Source organism: Cygnus olor, chromosome 3 (genome assembly GCF_009769625.2).
Source record: "Cygnus olor isolate bCygOlo1 chromosome 3, bCygOlo1.pri.v2, whole genome shotgun sequence".
Taxonomy (NCBI): domain Eukaryota; kingdom Metazoa; phylum Chordata; class Aves; order Anseriformes; family Anatidae; genus Cygnus; species Cygnus olor.
Genome location: NC_049171.1, coordinates 72,119,892 through 72,138,445, shown reverse-complemented (window position 1 = coordinate 72,138,445; position 18,554 = coordinate 72,119,892). Strand labels below are relative to the sequence as shown.

Genomic DNA, 18,554 nt, shown 5'->3' with positions numbered 1-18,554 from the left:
CTAATGAGCAGCTTAACAATCTATTAGGTTATTAGTATTTCAGAAACCATCTGATTTGCTTATAATCTTGGAATTTTCAATGCTATGATAGGTCTACAAGGGCAACTGCAGAAATAAGTAACATCAGTAAGTTGTTTTTTAAGCATTCTGCGTGTATGCACCTTCAAACATTTTCATTTTGAAATGTTGCAAGTTCTCCATCTGTCTTACAACACAGGGTAGCACTGAGAAACTTTATAGTGTCATATCCATATATCCAGGATCAAACCATAATTCAACATTTTTAGCATAGAAACTGCTTCTTGCAAATATGGAGTTTATTAATACCCCTTACACTGATTTTATTTCAGGTATTTATGCATCCTTCTTTGAATAGCTACCAAGTACAACAGCAGACAACATACAAAAACCTAACTCAGAAACAGCTTTGCTCCTGGAAACAGGAAGTTACTATGAGATCTGCTACGGAATTGAATGAAACTGATTTTACATTTACATCTACTCAAACGCTGCTGTGTCAGACAGCAGTACCAAACCCTCACTGGTTACCAACTATGGATATTAGCTAGCACCAGACTAAGCCAGCACCCATCTAAGACTAAGAGTACTGCTGAGCGTAATAATTGCATTCCACACCACAGCTGGCACTGCCGTGAGGAGACAATGGCCCTAAAAGCTAAGAAAGACAAGCAGCAAGAATACATGCTCTGCATTTGCAAGAAAGGAGAAAGATGAAAGTGGTTAGCAGAGATGAAAAACACAGACGTACCCCAAACCTTACCAACGCTGAGGTAGATTAGAAATGGATCAACTTAGCACTTTGATGGCAAACAAATTTTGGAGACCATGTAAAATAAATGAAAACCCCATCACTTTCTGAACTTACACTCTAGTTGCCAGGTCTTCTAAACCACTTACGTTTATATTTTTAAACTTATTATTCTCCTTCAGTATTCATCTTTACTTTCCCTCCCCACCAAAACAGACAAAAAAAAAAAGTTAAAAACATTATAATTCATTATTAGACATCCAAAGTGCCCTAATACTTGAATATTCATCAATCCTAACAAAGCCCAGGTTCAATAATCTACCAATTGCTTCAAAATACGTTTGTGTTATTAAACAGATGTCAATGACTCAAATACATCTGACAATTCTGCAATAAATGTTAAAGTCAATGGTACAACTGTATGAGTTCCTACTAGCAATTTTATTGCAGTTTTATAATATAGGCTTAACTTAATTAGTAAAGCAAGTTCAGCTATACTAAGAGATGTTTGGTTACAACTACCATTAACACTGCATGAGATAGGTAGGCTTTATTTATTTATTTATTATGTTATAGCAACAATTGACTAGTGAGAGGGAGCACACCACAGGCTGGGATCTTAAAGAGCTCACTTAAAAAAAAAAAGGCAACTGATCAAAAGATGAAAATAGAAACCTACCCCTTTTTTAAGTCAGTCTGAAATGCAATGAAGTAGAAAGATGCAATAGACACAGTATAATGATGTACATACTCATCTCCTGCTAGTATCTTATGGAATGTTATTTAAAATACAACACTTAATTTTTATACCTTTATTAAGGGACCAACACTAGCTGCATCCACAAACACATGGTAGCATGTGAGAAGCAGCAATTTTTAAAACATTAAAAAAAGACAAACAACTAAAATTACACCTACTACAAAACAACTACTTTCAGAGTACTGAGTCCATTCCCATTTTTTCAGTCACAGTCACAACAGAAATCACCACATAGGTGGCCACAGTTAGGACTGCCTTTACCCTGAGCAGGCACAGGCTCCACATAGATGTTGCTGTTCAGAAGTCCTACTGTTAGGTTCAGCTTACTTGGTCACTCTCTACATGACACAGTCTCCAGGACAGAAAGGTACAACTCGCCTCCTTAAAAGCATAAATGTTGCCTCTCTTCTTAAAGTAAGAAAACTGTGGGCTTCAATTTCTTACACAAATTCTCTCTTCTGCTTCCTATTTTTCATCACACATGCACATGTAAAGACAGACAAAGAAAAGCATGTGAAGAAGTTTGCACTTGGAAGAAAGAGTGAAGGGAAATTAAATATGGTAGTGACAAGGAGTAGATTACAACATATGGAACATGTACAGAACAAAGAAGGATATAGGAACTAACAACTTCCCTACAAAAGAAACTCACCAGTTTACCTGAATCGATGCAGACTGAGATGTAGTTGTAAATAAAAAGCAAGAAAACTGTGTTTAGGATCCCATCAGCTAAAAGAGCTGATGACTAAAAGTTACTCTTATTTGTGCACAGGGACAGGATCTGAGTCAGAAAGAATGAAAGAAACAAAAGAGTAAACATCACCCAGTTGCAATCACTGCCCATCCAAAACGACAGATCCTTGTTTTTCTATTTAGCTTCTGATTACAGCATTCACTTCATGTGAATGTTATACTACATTATGGTTCCAGTTTTTCATGTGCTATCAAGCACAAAATGAGGCCATTCAAAGATGTGCAACGGCATCACTCCCTCAAAATGTTAATCATTTAAATAATCTCAACTTGAAATACTCCCTTTATTTAAAATTCTCATAACATTATTTTAATAATGCTGGTTTTTTTCTTTCATCAACAACTTTTGCTCTGCAGTTCTGTACCACCATGGTTTTCATATCATTCCCAATCACACTTGGTGCCACTTGGGACACGGAATCATAAGAGTTGTAAAAGACCTTTAAGATCATCTGGTCCAACCATCCCCCTACCACCAATGTCAACCACTAAACCATGGTCCTAGGCACCATGTCCAACCTTTCCTTAAACACCCCCAGGGACGGTGACTCCACCACCTCCCTGGGCAACCCGTCCCAATGCCTGACTGCTCTTTCTGAGAAGAAATGTCTCCTCATTTCCAACCTGAACCTCCCCCGGCACAACTTGAGGCCATTTCCCCTAGTCCAATCACTAGTTATCTGCAAGAAGAGGCTGACCCCCAGCTCCCCACAGCTTCCTTTCAGGTAGTTGTAGAGAGCAATAAGGCCCCCCTCCCGAGCCTCCTCTTCTCCAGACCAAACAACCCCAGTTCCCTCAGCCGCTCCTCACAGGACTTGTGTGCCAGGCCCTTCACCAGCTTCGTAGTCCTTCTCTGGGCACGCTCCAGGGCCTCGATGTCTTTCTTGTAGCGAGGGGCCCAAAACTGAACACAGTACTCAAGGTGCGGCCTCACCAAAGCAGAGTACACGGGGACGATCACCTCCCTGGTCCTGCTCTCTACACTATTCCTGATACAAGCCAGGATGCTGCTGGCCTTCTTAGCCACCTGGGCACACTGCTGGCTCACGTTCAGGTGAGCATCAGTCAGCATCCCCAGATCCTTTTCATCTGCACAGCTTTCAAGCCACTCTGCCCCAAGACTGTAGCGCTGCATGGGGTTGTTGTGGCCAAAGTGCAAGAAACAGCACTTTCTTATGTCTCAATTTCATAAACTCTTCAGTTTGTTTCAAAATAGAACATTCTCCTTATTCCTGATCCTTGATTATGACTGAATTTCTGTGACTATTCAGTAAGTAATTCACTTTCTTGCTCTGAAACATTGGAGGATGGTGGTTTGGTCCGCTGCCTTACAGCTGCTTCCACTCTCCCTGGAAGATAAAACAAAGTATCTTCCAATCAAGGTAACTCTACTTATTTAATCAACAGAAACCTTCATTTCATATATTTCGCCAGAAAAAAATTCCAGTCTCTGGAATGGATGTGATTACGGTTTCATAAACTTTCTGATTCTCTTCTGTGTCTCTCTTTTTTTTTTTTTTTTTCACACAAGCAGGGAAGAGGAAGGATGAGGTCTGTTTGCAATGAGTCTTTCTGCGTGTAAGCTAACCTGCTCTTGGAAAACAAAAGGAAGATACAACAGTTTCTATTATTTTTAATAATAAAATGTATTTAAATATTTAAATTTAATAAAACTAGAATAAAAATAATATTAGCATTTGGCAACGATAATTGTACGTTATGAACTTTTTTCCTTCAACAAGTGCATAGAATTCTGAAATAGACCAAGAGAGATGTTCTCAGCATTCATTTGCCACAAGAACTCTTTTTTTAAAATTTTTAACTTTTATAGACCTTGGTACTTCATAGTGTATATATATCCAACGCATTTTGCTGCTTCTGATGTAGAGTAAGTCATTTTCAACTAACTGGAGGACAGAAAAAAATTTACAAGACACAAACACAATTATAAAGCATCAAAAGAACAGAGTAACCCATTCCTATATTTAAGTACAAGAATCTCACGAGCTTAGGAGTCAAATGGACCTTTTATTTATTTACTTTAATTCCTAATGTAACAGGGAAGAGACAAGAGAGGGATTGAAAACCCATGATTTAAAGTGTTAGCATTCAAATGTCCAAATTCAAGCTTCAATTCCCACTTGCTGGATTTTCATTCTTTAAGGTTATAACATTTGCCCAGACATGCAGTTTCCTGAAGGCTGTTTAGCTAATAATGTTGCAGATTGTTTTCATATATGACTCTTTGAAAATGCCCAATTTAGATTTACAGAAAAATAAAATATTGCAGCTTGTGAAGCACTTCAAAAACAGAAGGCTGAAAATGCATGATTTAAAATATCTTCAGTGCTTGCAATTTGGTAGTCCCATTACCTAGACAAATGGGTCTTGGGGAAAAATAGATTCATAAGATTTCATGCTTATTTTTCAGTTTTTACTATCAGCTTCTCAGTTTTCAAGCTTCCTCCTTAGGAAGCAGCACCTGATTTAAGTTTCCTTCTATTTAAAGCGCTACTGCCCATTCAGGGTCTTGCACCCCAACCCATGGGTCCTTCTCGGCTCCATCCAGAAAGAGCACCCTTTGGTTCACCTCCAGTGACCTTGGAAGCAAGAGTTTAATAAATATGTATAGTAGGCATGAGATCATTTACAATAAATAATTATATTAAATCCAATGTTGTTTTAATCTATAACATCTGCCCCTAAGCGAAACAAAGGGATTTTATAAAAACCTTCATAGGATCAAGGGACCATTATATAGAAAACAAACTAATATGGACATTTTCTAGGACCGGCCAAGATCCTATAATCTGCATGAGCATGCTGCAGTTGTAGAGAAGAACAACATATCCAATAAAAGGACTAAGAATTCACAATTTCAGATTGAAAGTTCATCTGCAGGTATTGTTTCAAGAATTCTCAGTACACACCCTCATGCTTTCTGTCAGAAGTGCTGCTTTTTCTTTGCATTCCGAGAACATGAAGAAAATCATTATAAGCTTGAGGAATTTTAAGGTTCACATTTATTAGACATTTCCAAAGGGCTTTTCCAGGAGACTAATTACGACTACTGACAAAAGCTATTTACACATGGTATTATCCAAGTGGTGTTTACCACTTTTTGTTTAGGAGTGTTCAAGTAAGTCTGCTATCTCCTGCTCCTATGATGTTTGAGTTATCCTGATTCAGAACTTCAACTCTCACTTAAGGTGAAAAAGAAGGCTAAGAGAAAAAGAAGCATTAAGGTCTCCTCAAAGCAAAGGGTGGAGGTGTAAAAATATCATCTTGTGTTTATGCTTGGTTAGGAGGGTAGTACCAAAAGGCAAATGTCTTTCACCTGGTCTTCCACTTTGAATTGCTGTTCCTGATATTTAATGAGCCACAGAGTCCTCTAGTATCCACCATCCATAAGATCCGGTCTTCTTTTACAGAGGACAAATGTAAAGACTGCTGGACCCCTTACCAAGTAATTCAGTTAACCAAAAAGCTTTAGGGATACCTGCTCTGTAAAAAAGAACTTATGCTAAATAAAATTATTGATCAAAATGCATTGAGATCCTAAATAAACAAACTGAAATATAAGTCTTGTCTTGACTAAGTAAGTACTTAATAGCTTGGGATCAACTATGAATGTGCTTCTCTTTGTAGCCTCCAATACATCTCTAGTCTTCAGTGCTTTGGATATGCTTTAATTTTATAGGAAAAGAGAACTTGAGGAAATTGATAAGGGTAAGAGAGTTGGGTAGAAGGAGGTTTTGCTTCAAGTTTCACGCACTCTTTGTTCACAAAAAAGGAGACAGGGACAACGTTCTTTATTTAGTCTAAAAACTTCAGTAAGAAAGTGTCACTGAACTGACATTTCAAAACATCCCAGACAGAAAAAAAAAAGGCAAAAGACACTTGCGTCTTATGAGCAACTCTACAATGAATTTATTAGCTTAAAAATGTAAATCCTATTATTCTTGGGGTAAAGGGGAAAGCATTCAAACTAGTTTAAACAGATTTTATAGTATCAGGGGTTTTTGTTGTTTGTTTGTTTGTTTTTAGTATTAAATGCAAGTTGGTATGCCCAAAATTAAACGAAGAAACAAACTCTGGAGACACAAGAAAGCAAGTCCCTAATGCCCCAAATTCTTTCAGTTGTCTAAATAAATAAAGAAAAAACACTACATTGAATGTGTTACATGCCTGTGTCTGGAAAGTTACCTCAAATTTACTTTTAAAATGGATTTGTTAAATTAACTTAACCCCTGAATTAATTCTCTTAACTGAATTAAAAACACTTCGATCTGAGAAAGAGTATCTGCATACACATTCAAAGTCAATTAACTAGTCCATTCTGAAGATTTTTTTTTTATTTTATTTTTTTTAATACAAAATAAATTTTCTGAGATCACACATACGGGCAAAGTTAAGCTAAATGAACTATGAACTTTCCAGAAAAACATATTTTACAGTATACAGCACTAACCGATTCATCCAAGAATAAAAACATTTCCACATATTTTAAGATATTCACAGCAACCAAGATCGGAATTTTATTATTCAAGAAACGTGAACCATTCCCTCACAAGCAGAAAGTTAAAGAACTTGCTCCAAAACCTCCAAATCTATTAGCAAGGATAATCAACAGCTCCCTATTTCTTGTAAAGGTATCAATCTTCAATACATGCTCAGCACTGAAGACTAAAGAAATAGCATAAGTTATAGCTCTTTCTAGTAACACAATTTTTCTCCGATTAGAAATTAACCTTTTTTTCAAAAAAGCACAGAATTACAAGAAAATCACAGAAAGACAAATTATTAAATCAAATACCGAAAATAAGGTCAATGTTGCATTAGAAGAGTTTAATTTAGCCAAAAAGCACAATTAAAAGCCAATAAAAAGAGCTTAATAATTCCAATGGCTACACAGTTAACTGTCAAATATAAGGAGATTTCTCTTCATTTTAGTCTATGGAAAAAATCTTTTGGGAAATTCTCACTTAATGGTGACATTATTCAGAGGTTGTCTGAACTGGAAGGGAACAAAAACCTTTGGAAGACGTTTGCATGGGCCCTTTTATTATGAACATGCACTCAACAACTCTACTCCTTTAAGAATACACTGTATTCCCTTATTTATGCTAAACCATTGACTTTCTTAACTTTCAAAACATAATCCTTCCAAGTAAATACCCTCTGATAATGTTCTCTGTTTTATATGAAGCTATTTTTAAAAATTGCTTCCAAAATATTAATTGGAAATAGCCTTTCTGCCTTAACAAGTTTGGCAAATAACCTTGTTTGACATAGATAAAAACAAGCAAACAAAAAAAAACCACCTTAAGTATATTCTGTATGAAAATACTGAACATACAATCTGATAAAAAAAATGGTATTTAGCATCCAACATAAGCCCAGCAAAACTACTATAATTGCCAGACTTTTTTTCCTTTTTTTTTTTCCTTGGAAGAGTAGCTTGAAAAGATTTAGCTACCACATGTGGGTTTCTTTATTATTATTTAAAAAACAAGCAATTACCATATTTTGTATTTGAGCAAAAAATTTTTAAATCTTAAAATTCATACTTTAACCTAAAAATGGTTTATTTAGAAGTAGGTATCATCACCTAGTAACATTAGGAAAGAACATTTCTGAAGTATCTTTTGTTTGTTTTTTCCTAGATACGACTTTATGACTAATACTTGGGCGAAAGTAAACAGTGCAAAGTTAATTGCCTCAGTGACATTAAAGTGCAAAATGATCACTGTTTGACCACTCATGGTGATTTTTCTTCTTACACCCAAATTAATCTTTCTTGCAATATGTGAGGTCTGCTTTCACTTATTTTCACTGTCCTTTCACTGTGCATCTCAGAGACTGGCTCCATCTTCTGTATATTTCCTTTTTTTAGGTAACAAAGGCTGTGACCATGACATTTTTTTTCCCCAAAAAAGGGGGAAAAAAAAGAAAAAAGCACACCTACCTTTCAAAGTGGACCGGCTAGCAGGTCTCCCAACGTTATTTTTCTGATGTTTTGTTGACATACGCTTCATCTGGCGGGGTGTACTAGGAGGAGAAGTTCCATAGAAGGTGTCAGCACTTGCTTCATCTGATAATTCCTCAGGTTCAGATTCAGAGATCTTGCAAGTAGCATCTTCTGATTTGCACTCTTTCCTGAAGAGAATAAGTTAAACCATGATGTTAAAAATACTTTTTTTTTTTTATTTGCAGTATCTGTTTAGAAAGCTAATCCACCAAAACAACCCAAGCATTCTCTGAACCACAGTGAATCTTCCATATTTTCATGCCACAGCCATGTGGCACATCCCCAAGAGTTTTCACAACCATAAAGGCAACATTCCAACCAAGGAAAGGATAGGCAACAGGAAACAAAGAGGATGTACATCCAGAGAGTGTCTCTAGGAGAACAGAGTAAAGAAAATCTTGCATGTCATTTATTTGTATCTCAGAAAACTTGTGGTAAGTCCAAAACAAGAGGTACATGAAACAAACCAAAGTTCAAAAATACAAATATAATCACAGAATCGTAGGGGTTGGAAGGGACCTCAAGAGATCATCAGGTCCAACCCCCCTGCCAAAGCAGGATCCCTAGAGCAGGTTGCCCAGGTAGGCATCCAGATGGGCCTTGAATATCTTCAGAGAAGGAGACTCCACGACCTCCCAGGGCAGCCTGTTCCAGTGCTCCATCACCCTCACCGTGAAGTTCTTTCGCATGTTGGTGCAGAACTTCCTGTGCTCCATTTTTTGGCCGTTGCCCCTTGTCCTATCCCCACAAACCATTGAAAAGGGGTTGGCCAAATCCCTCTGTCTCCCACACTTAAGATATTTGTAAACATTGATAAACAGACCCAGGTCTCTCAGCCTTTCCTCATAGGGAAGATGCTCCAGGCCCCATACCATCTTTGTTGCCCTCTGCTGGACTCTTTCCAGGAGATCTCTGTCTTTTTTGTACTGGGGAGCCCAGAACTGGACATAGTACTCCAGGTGAGGCCTGACCAGGGCAGAGTAGAGGGGGAGGATCACCTCCCTTGACATGCTGGCCATGCTCCTTTTAACGCATACTCCTTTTAATGCAAGGGAGTCCATCTACTGAGTGGCAGAGACAACTGAAGAAAGAGGTCTTCCCTTCCATCCTTCATCTTCCCAACTTGTACATACCGTGCAGGCAACTTCTAAGATCACTGAAAAGGGTCTCCACCTTCACAGAACTTTCATCTAGCACAGGAGACCTGAACTTATTTTATGTATTTTGCACTGATTTTTAATATTAAGTAGGTTTAGTCTCAGAGTTGTTTTCTTTTTTTTTTTTTTTTTTTTCCCTGTAGCAAGAAAATAACAGGGTCTCCACAGTAACTTTTTAATTACCCCTAACTACTTTGGCCCTCAGGAAAAATGCAGATAATACTTTGAAAGAACTGAGGTTATGCAAACATGAAATTAAGATAATGTATATATGTTCTTCAAACCTGAAGTCTAGATGGTCAGCTTAACGACTGGATGTAGTATCACTGAACTCAACAGAAAGCGTGCATCTTTACAGGATTAGCGTCTATGTCAGTACAGAGTCTAGCACAAGGGACCAACCCTGAGTGGGCCTTTTCACATTTAAGCAAACATTTTTTCCACAGTTTTACATACATTATTACATACATTATCACAAGACACTTCAGTATTTTAAAAATATTGACTTTGTAATTTATCAAAATTCTAAATCACTTTGATTTAAATTGTTCCAAGATAAAAATCATAGTGTAACATTTTCTCCTTCAGTGAGGAACAGGTATGTTCCAAAAAAAAAAAATAAAATAAAATAAATTTTAAAAAAGAGAAAAGAGAAGAACCTGCCCGGTATCACAGTTGCACTGCAGAATGAGACAATCAAAGCCCAGACTGCTGTGATTTTGATCACCTTTCTCCCCTACCAAGTGCTTGCAGCCTCTCCTTTGAGTCAATGCTGGCACTAAGCCAACGCCAGGAGCTGGTCTATCTGTAGGCTAACACAGCAAAAAAAAAAAAAAAAAAAAAAAAAACAAGCAAACAAACAAACCCCCACGCATCAGTTTTCATATGTAAACTCCAGGCAAGCTCAAAGCACAGCTTCCAGTGCCAGCTTCCTCTCACAAGAGGAGGTCAAACGTAGAACAAGCATGATGGGGCATGCATGCACCCTCCTATGAGGGTTTGCTTTAAAAATAAGTTACGACAAATACAGTAAAAGACTAGTCATGTCAGATACTGTTTCGTTCCTCCCAGGGAGGACTTGCTCTGTCCCCCCAGATAGGATTACCTGGGCAGAGGGGCAGTCGGGCAGGATACCACTCGTGGCTGGATCTCTGCTGGGTGGCCCTGGTGACTCACCACCACAAAATCACCCTCTGAGGACAACAGCAAGAACACTGAAATTCAGTAGGTTTTATGCTGCTTGCTAAGGTATTAGGAAATTTCAAGAGCAAATGTATACATGGAAACAATTTAAAGGCAGTCTGTGAACTGCCTCATTGCCCCATCAGCAACAGATCACTTGAGTTCTTCACAATCTTACAAAAGACGACAACGAATGAAATCCTTTGGACAACTGGGGCTTCTGGGGAATGTAAATGGCAGTAGGACGGGGTTTTAACCTTTTTGCTCCTCTTTCTACCCATCTGATGTTTATCTACCCGGGGTAAATACAGAGAAGGGAGAGAAGAGGAAGGAGGTGGAGAGGAGCCCGAGGCACCAGCAAGTCCCCAGCTGAGTGCGGGCCATGGCTCGGCTGCAGCTCCCGGTGACAAGTGGCACCATGACCACCCCTCTCCCCGGACACAAGGACAGCAGGGCCCACTGCCTCGGTGCCACCCTCTCACATGAGGGAGAGGAACACACACTGCTCCAGCTCGTATGAGGGGATAAAATGAAGGCTGCCTCACACATTTCATGTTTTATATTCTGCAAGGAACATCCTCCTGACTGCGGGGGGAAGGCATGGAGGCAGATACATTTGACCTAAATCAGACAGAGCAAGACCAGCATCAGTACCCGATAACTTTCCCTGCAATTCCACCTGGAACACAAGCAGTATTTTACTTGCTACTATTTTTGAGACAGACGAGGAATGTTACTCATGTTCTGGCGGAGCAAGTCTGAGTGTCTGCAGGAAGAAATATGTCAGAATATTGCCAGCCAGTCAAATAGCAGCGAGATTAACAAAAATCACATAGTGTGCTGTTTCTTTGCCTTTAGCTACAACCAGAAATAAATACCCTAACATGCAGAACAGCAATGCTCTCTGCAAAGCCACAGATACATTTAGCGTGTGAAATCACCCTTCTCACATTACAGCTTTGAGAAGAAGGCAGGCAACGTTACTAACTATTGCAGATAAACTTTAGAGGTTACCTAAGAAAAATGACTCAGGTGGTATCGTAGCACCACCTGTAGTTTAAGGAGAGCCCTACAGTGAATTTGGTCATGACAACAACATGAAATCGCCAATACTTTTAGCCTAGTTTCCCAGCCCTGGGAAGTCATGCTGTTTGTGTGTCTTCTAACAACCCGATTCAAGTAACCACTAGTGGCCAAATACAACAAAGGAGTCTTTTTCAATGTAATTTGCTCCTACATGTCCTGTAAATGCTGAACTGGCAAAGTGGAACACAAGTTTCCATCTTTTTGGGTGCCAGCAGAATTTTGTTCCTGAGAACTCCAGCAAACAGCGCTACTGCAGGAAAAACTTCAGGCAGAGCACACCCCTCTGAGTTTGCCAAAGACGAATCAACCACAAGAGCCTCACCACATGAAACAAGAAGTCATTAGTTCCAATGCTTATGGAACTATTTATTTTTTCAGTGATCTCACTGGCCTGGCAAGGCCACGGGTGGGGCGCTGATGCTCCCATGGGGCCTGGCAGAATGGATCCAGAGGCGCTTGCGTGAGGTCCCTGTTCCAGGACAGCTTGAAACGGGGACAACTTACCTTCCTGTAAAGGCCAGTGAAGACACCACTTTCCTTTTGCTTTTAAATGAGTAACCTCTAAGAGCAAAATGACCATACCTCTTCGCAAATGGACCTTTAATGCCCACAAGCTGATTCTTTCCTCAAGAGCCGCTGGCTTGTCTGTTCCTTGCTATGCCTGATGAGAGGCCACGAAGCATGAAAGTATTCAAAATGCCCTCCAACCTCACACCTGAATTAAATACATACCTATACAGAGGGACGGTATGGCTTCCTTAAAATTCAGATTTTTGTCCTGGGTAATTTAGGAAGCTGTTCTTTAATTTGTTAAAACCCCGGCAGATTTATCATAAGACATACAGAACCAGACAGAAGCCACATCACAAAACAGCAGCCGTGCTCGACCAGAGCCCTGTGTTAGCAGCTGACAGCATGTGCTGACTTGAGTTTTCTGATCCTTGCAGAGGGAGGAGGACAGTGGCTGCAACTCATGTGTAAAAATTCAGCATGCTCAGTTTAGGACTTCTGTGCGTGGAAAGTATGTAAATAAAGCCTGCATCCCAAGTCAGAGCTCAGATCAATGCCAGTGAACAGGAAGACTTGGTTTTGCCAGCAAAAGCCTTACTGTACAACAGTGTACCTGATGCTTATGGTCTGAACTAAAGGAACAACATCAATTTAGTCACACCTATATAAATTATTCTTATCCACATAAAACCAAATAGCCTGCAGACATACAGGATGATCAGCTACAACCTGCTGGTATTAAAAAGTTATCATTTTAACAGATTACTGACAAAGTATTCATAACATTAGTGTGCTAGTTACTTTTATGAACTAAGCAAAGACTAATTAAACCCACAAAACTACAAAACGCACTGCTGACAAACCCAAATCAAATGATTGTATTGGTTAATATACAAAATTGTTGGTTCCTAAATATTGTTTTAACTGGAAAAATTTGGCAAATACTAATGAAAGCTAATTCCTTGTTTGCTACCAAGAACTGCAGGTTTTCTCCCCCACAACCAGTGGAAACCACCTTAATCTTAATTATGTGTATACACAAAAAGCAAAACCTAGACAGATGACAACTGAAGTTACTATTTGTCAAATGTACCAAGGATAGTTTAAATCCAATGGTTATGGGGAAAATTGGAAGTGTATAGTCTTCACAGTACACTACATACAGGTTGCTCCTATCCTCCGTTTTAACAAGCAAAATGCTTCTCCTCAGTTTTACCCTTGGAATATAGAAGAGACTGTAGCCAGGATCCCAGTATCAGGAATACTGGGAAAGTTGCAAGAGCTGTATGGTAAAGAGACAGAACAACTCTACAGCTTTAAAATGTAACAAGAAATAAAATAACCAAGGAAGTTTCAAACAAGTAACTACTGTATGTTACAACATGGTGCATTTCAATCAGAATCTGAAAAATCAGAATTGAGAATTTATTTGGCTTGTACATGTAGCTCACAACAGGCATTTTACTTTTTGAAAGTATGTCAAAGAATTGGCATTATATCTAATATTTCAGCTCAATCATGAAAACTGAGATACATCTTCCAGATTTTCAAAGGTCTGCAAACAAAAACGGGAGAGGGAAGAACTGAGGTTTGAGGGAGCAGGACAGGTAGCAAAATGTCTGGGAGCTGTTGCTGTTGGTTTAGTAGGAAACCACCAGTCAAACCTCATTTCCATTGCTTTATGGGCACAAGATGACTCTCCATATACTCTGCATTTTAAAAACAATAAAAAAAAGAGTTAAGCCCAGAGGAGATGTCACTTATTTCAGGGTTTACAAATACTTGAAGACCATAAGCCATTAGAAAAATATAATAATTAAAAATATACTAACAGATGAAAAGACCACTGAAGACCACATGGGGACATGTTAAAATTAAGTTGGCTAAGTCACACTGAATGGTTTGATTTTTAAACAGTATAAACTTTTTGCACTTCACTGACACTTTTGCAATCTTGCCTTCATACCTGCTACCCTTGATCCTCACAAGCAGGAGTTCAAATACGTTAGGACTTTGCATACACCAATTCAGGTTCAGCCACTGCTTATTATCCCATACCCAGCTTAAAAGCTTGCTGGGCATCAGAGCAGTAGATGTGAACTGATTCATCCACGAGCACACAGCAGTAAATCCAAGTCAGGCAACTACAAGGCAGTAGCCAGGACAGTCGCCCAGCACACAAGTTACCACACCGTGCAGTCGACAAGTGGCTGCTGCAAGCAGCTTCCTGAAGGTCCTGCACCTTTCCCACATCAAGGAGAAGCTCTCTCTTATGGCATGTTGCCATCTCCATACAGAGCACTGCAAGATCTGTACAAGATTCACCACCAAGTTGCCAAGTGCTTGTTCTTGACATTCAATACCTTTGTTTTAAAGGTTAAATGTTAATTTTTCATGTATATGCCCTATAACTGGACTATAGACTGATAATTAACAAAGTAGGAAGAAAAGGCTTCATTAGCCTGTTCTTAGTAATGCACATTTTCAATTCACTAAGACAACAGAAAACAATTACTACGCATTGCCAATCAAATCTTTTTTAAACTAACGTAGCTATCCCCAAATACAGTTGCAAAGATTTTATTTCAAAACTAACCAATATCCCAACAAGAACAGAGCTGCAAATCATTACTGTGCTGCAGCTGCTAGCAATGCAAAAAGCAAACACGATTTTAGGTAACCATCTGTTAAGGCTGAAAAACAAAAGAGTATCCAGTTAGAGCTGCTAAGCACAACACAGCTCTGTAATCGGCTGCTCTAATTTCTTGGTTCTGAAAATTTTCTGAACTGAAAGCAGACAGGACTACAAAAAAAATTTTGCATACAATTTTTTCCTAAAGATCTACTACATTTTTCAATATTAGAAGTAAGCGATTGCAACTAGCGCATTTAAAGTATCTATTACAAACCAGTTAATGGCTGTGAAAGAAACATTAAAGCCTTCAATAAGAAGCAAGAAAACTTTTGTTTTGTTTTTTTAAACAGAACAGCAGGAATTTGTGCACAGTTTGTACAAATAAAACTGTACTTTTTGCTAAATACATCCTGTGCAAATCTGGCAAAGTGCTTATGGGAAAAAAATCGCCTAGTTAGCAGGATATGAAAATTCTGCAACTGGCACACAGATCTGAATGGTCTGTGTCACATATTTCTATTGTGACTATACTTCTAGAGACAGTTAAAAAATAAATACATTTCTAAGTCCTTTCATTTCTCAGGACCTGTTTTTCAAGCACGTTTCTCTAACCCCATTTGTATGTCCCTATGATCACCTTTACATCTGCACCATCCTTCCTTACTAGGGGAGGTGGCTAATCCTTTCTAGTTAAATGCATCCATTTCTCATCTCTTCTGAAAGCTAAGGCATAGGTATTTATGAGGGCCACATTCAACCTTTCATGAATTTCTCTACCCATAAAAGCAGATATGTAACATACACCAGTGTCAAGGCTAATAAGAATGGGGAAAAGAAACAAACATGAAACTTATCTTAGAAGTAGAACAAAGTCTGAAGTAAAGACAGTGATGCTAACCATAATGCCAAGAAGTGACTTGAGGAAAGGAAAAAACATTTTGTTATGCAGTCATCTCAAAACATCACCCTATGGCAGAAGTCCAGGGCATTTCCATATTCTTTTCAAATTCACTAAGTATCTCCAGAAAACATTTTAAAGAAGAAATACTACCAGTACAAGGATTTCAGTGTTAATTCAAACTGAGCTGTACATGTCCACTTTTTCTCCTTACAGAGGAAGGAGGGAAGGCAGATCACAGTTGTCTCTATAGTCTAGGAATGAAGAACAAAAGCATGCAAGGGAAAAAAAAAAAAAAGTAGCAAGGTAGCACTTGGGAAGAGCAAAGGAGAATTTACTTATAACAGAAATAGCAAATTTACCATCTACTGTTGACACTAACTGAAAAAAAGCACATCTTTCAGCAAGTAAGTCTGCAGATATCAATATTAGAGCATTTAAGTCTTACAGCAGAGATGTGTGTAAAAGCTCATGAAACAATTATTTGAAAGTAACATTCAGAAACTTTTAAAATCAAGCATGAAATGTAATGAAACTTAATCACACAATTCTCTACAGGGATGAAGTAAAGAGTCTCATAAATCGCTAAGACTATAGCTCATAGTAAGGTGACAAAAGAGGGAACTGTTTAGGTACACCTTTTGTCTTTCAGGTTACACACTCCTGCCCTTTCTGCACAGAAGCCAGCAATCACATGAACTCAGCCACAGATCTGATGAGGAAACACATTAATGTCTTGGTGCATCAGATCAAGAAGCTGAAGTGAAAATTCTACAGCCATGTGATTGCTAGATCCAGAAGGAATGCAGTGGAGGAGCACGCCTTCTTCTCAGGGAGAGGCCAAAGGCAAGAAAAGGCAACCTGCTGTTCAAACACCTCGAGTGTGATGTGAAATCATACCTTCGGTCACGCTCTTCTGGCTGCAGCTGAAGCAACTTAGGTGACTTCTTTCTGCTTTCCAGTGACGATTTACCAGAAGTCCCCAGCCCTCAGGATGCACTGGTAAAAGTGACCGGACTGGCCCTGGTTCTGCCAAAACAATCCAGCTTAGCTGGAACGTCTTTGTTAGCAGAATTTTTCCAACTCCATCCACTTTGAATTTGATTAGGCAACCAAATGCACATAACGCTATGCTAGCAAATTTCACATGGCAGAAATCCCTCGTTTGAGGGTGGGGGAGAAGAGATGGAGGTTGGGAGATGGGAAGAGTAACTTCTAGTCTGGGTCAGTTGCAAAACTAATGCCATTTTTTATCAGCTGCAATGATAAAAGCAGAATACTTTGGCAGGAATACACTTAAGGTAATACCTGCATCACTACCAAGAGCTGACGGAATTATGCAATTCCAACAGCATATTTATAAATTAACCTACAAATAAGGACTCCTTGACACATACAAAAATTACAGAAACACTATAAAACCTGTCTAGTTAATAGAGTGAATTAGCAGCATATTAATAACATCTTCTCCTCACTATTTGTGCCTTGTCTCCATTTGAAGGCTAACCTGTGGCACAGCCGCACAAACGCAAGCACCCAAAGCCGCTACGAAGGCTTGACCTACATCCACCTGCTTGTCTGCTGTGTGGGTTTACGCCATAAGAGCCACGCTAACAGTTAAGTACCAAGGACAACAAATCCCAGATCAGCCTGTCAGAACCACAAAGCAAGTGCTTCTGCTGCAAGATCAACGGTGGTTTGTAATAAGACTTCATTGTGATAGAACAACCAGTATTTCTACAGAAAACTGCAAGGAAAAAAAAGTTATTACTGGGGAAAAACTAATTTAAAGGTTAGAGTCAAACAGTTCATCTTTAATTGAATCCCACTGACATCTTTTCCCCCTTGGTAACACTCAGCTGGAGCCATTTAATAAGAACAGAAGGGCACAGCAAGCAGGAACACATTTCATTTCTACAGCAGACCTCAAGCACGTCTGACTGCAGCCAGCACCCCGTTACAGGGCCCTTCAGAGCACTGTACTTGAATGAAGACACCCTGAACCACCAGAAATCTCTACAGAGACCAGCTACATTTAAAGAGAGAAATTCAAAATAAACCTTCTGCTTCTCAAGATGCTGCGATCAGTTTTGTAAAACCTTTGACACTTTCCCGCAAAGCAGAAGCTTCCAAGAGTTCAATTATAGTATTTATGGCAGAAAGATGTATAGTTGCAGGGAAACGCAACAAAGGTTATCGAAACAGCGGAGAGGTCTTGAAGGACCATCTACTGACAATAAAATCTAATACACTTCTGTCAAACAACGAGTTAAAAATAGATTAAGGAAAATGCAAATTACTATTCATCATATGCTTTAATTCCAAGCAGAAATAAGAGTTATTGAGACCTATTTAAATAATCTAAGGAAGAGATTTTTCTTCTGCAAGTTACACCAACTCGAAGTAAGTATAAAAATAAAGCTCTTTTACCATTTTTGGCAGTTCTTCATGTTCTCATCTCAGAAAAAAAAAATCAGAACTTTCTGTTCTTTTTTACTAGTAAATTTGGAAACAGAAAAAGGTTAACTAATTTTTCCATCTTGGATTATTTTAAGTTTTCATGCAAATTTGGATTATGACGTAGAAGTATCTACAGAATATGCTTGGACATTCAGATCTGCACCTCCCCTCGCCAGTCCCCCATACACAAACGTATTATTTGATTAAAATTATGTCAAAGGTCATTTCAATACAAAAGACTAACAGACCCATTTAATTCTGATATTGCTCTGTAATGTTTAAAAAAAATTATGAAAACAATGAAAATGTTGAT

At 38.6% G+C, this 18,554-nt stretch overlaps 1 protein-coding gene and 1 long non-coding RNA gene across 6 annotated transcripts in view; one reads left to right on the top strand and one right to left on the bottom strand.

Annotated features, from left to right (window-relative positions):
* MAP3K4 (mitogen-activated protein kinase kinase kinase 4) overlaps positions 1–18,554 on the bottom strand; it is a 74,278-nt gene that overhangs the window by 50,610 nt on the left and 5,114 nt on the right. For all 5 annotated transcript variants that reach the window (XR_005818009.1, XM_040550669.1, XM_040550670.1 and 2 more), the window contains exon 2: positions 8,251–8,441. Coding sequence is in view for 4 of the 5 variants with exons in the window: in XM_040550669.1 (XP_040406603.1) it covers positions 8,251–8,441 (191 nt within the window). In the remaining variant the exon portion in view is untranslated. The remainder of the gene's footprint in view (positions 1–8,250; positions 8,442–18,554) is intronic.
* Positions 3,984–6,427, top strand: LOC121066893. The gene is made up of 2 exons (XR_005818010.1): positions 3,984–5,722; positions 5,758–6,427. It is a non-coding gene; the product is annotated as an uncharacterized LOC121066893 (long non-coding RNA).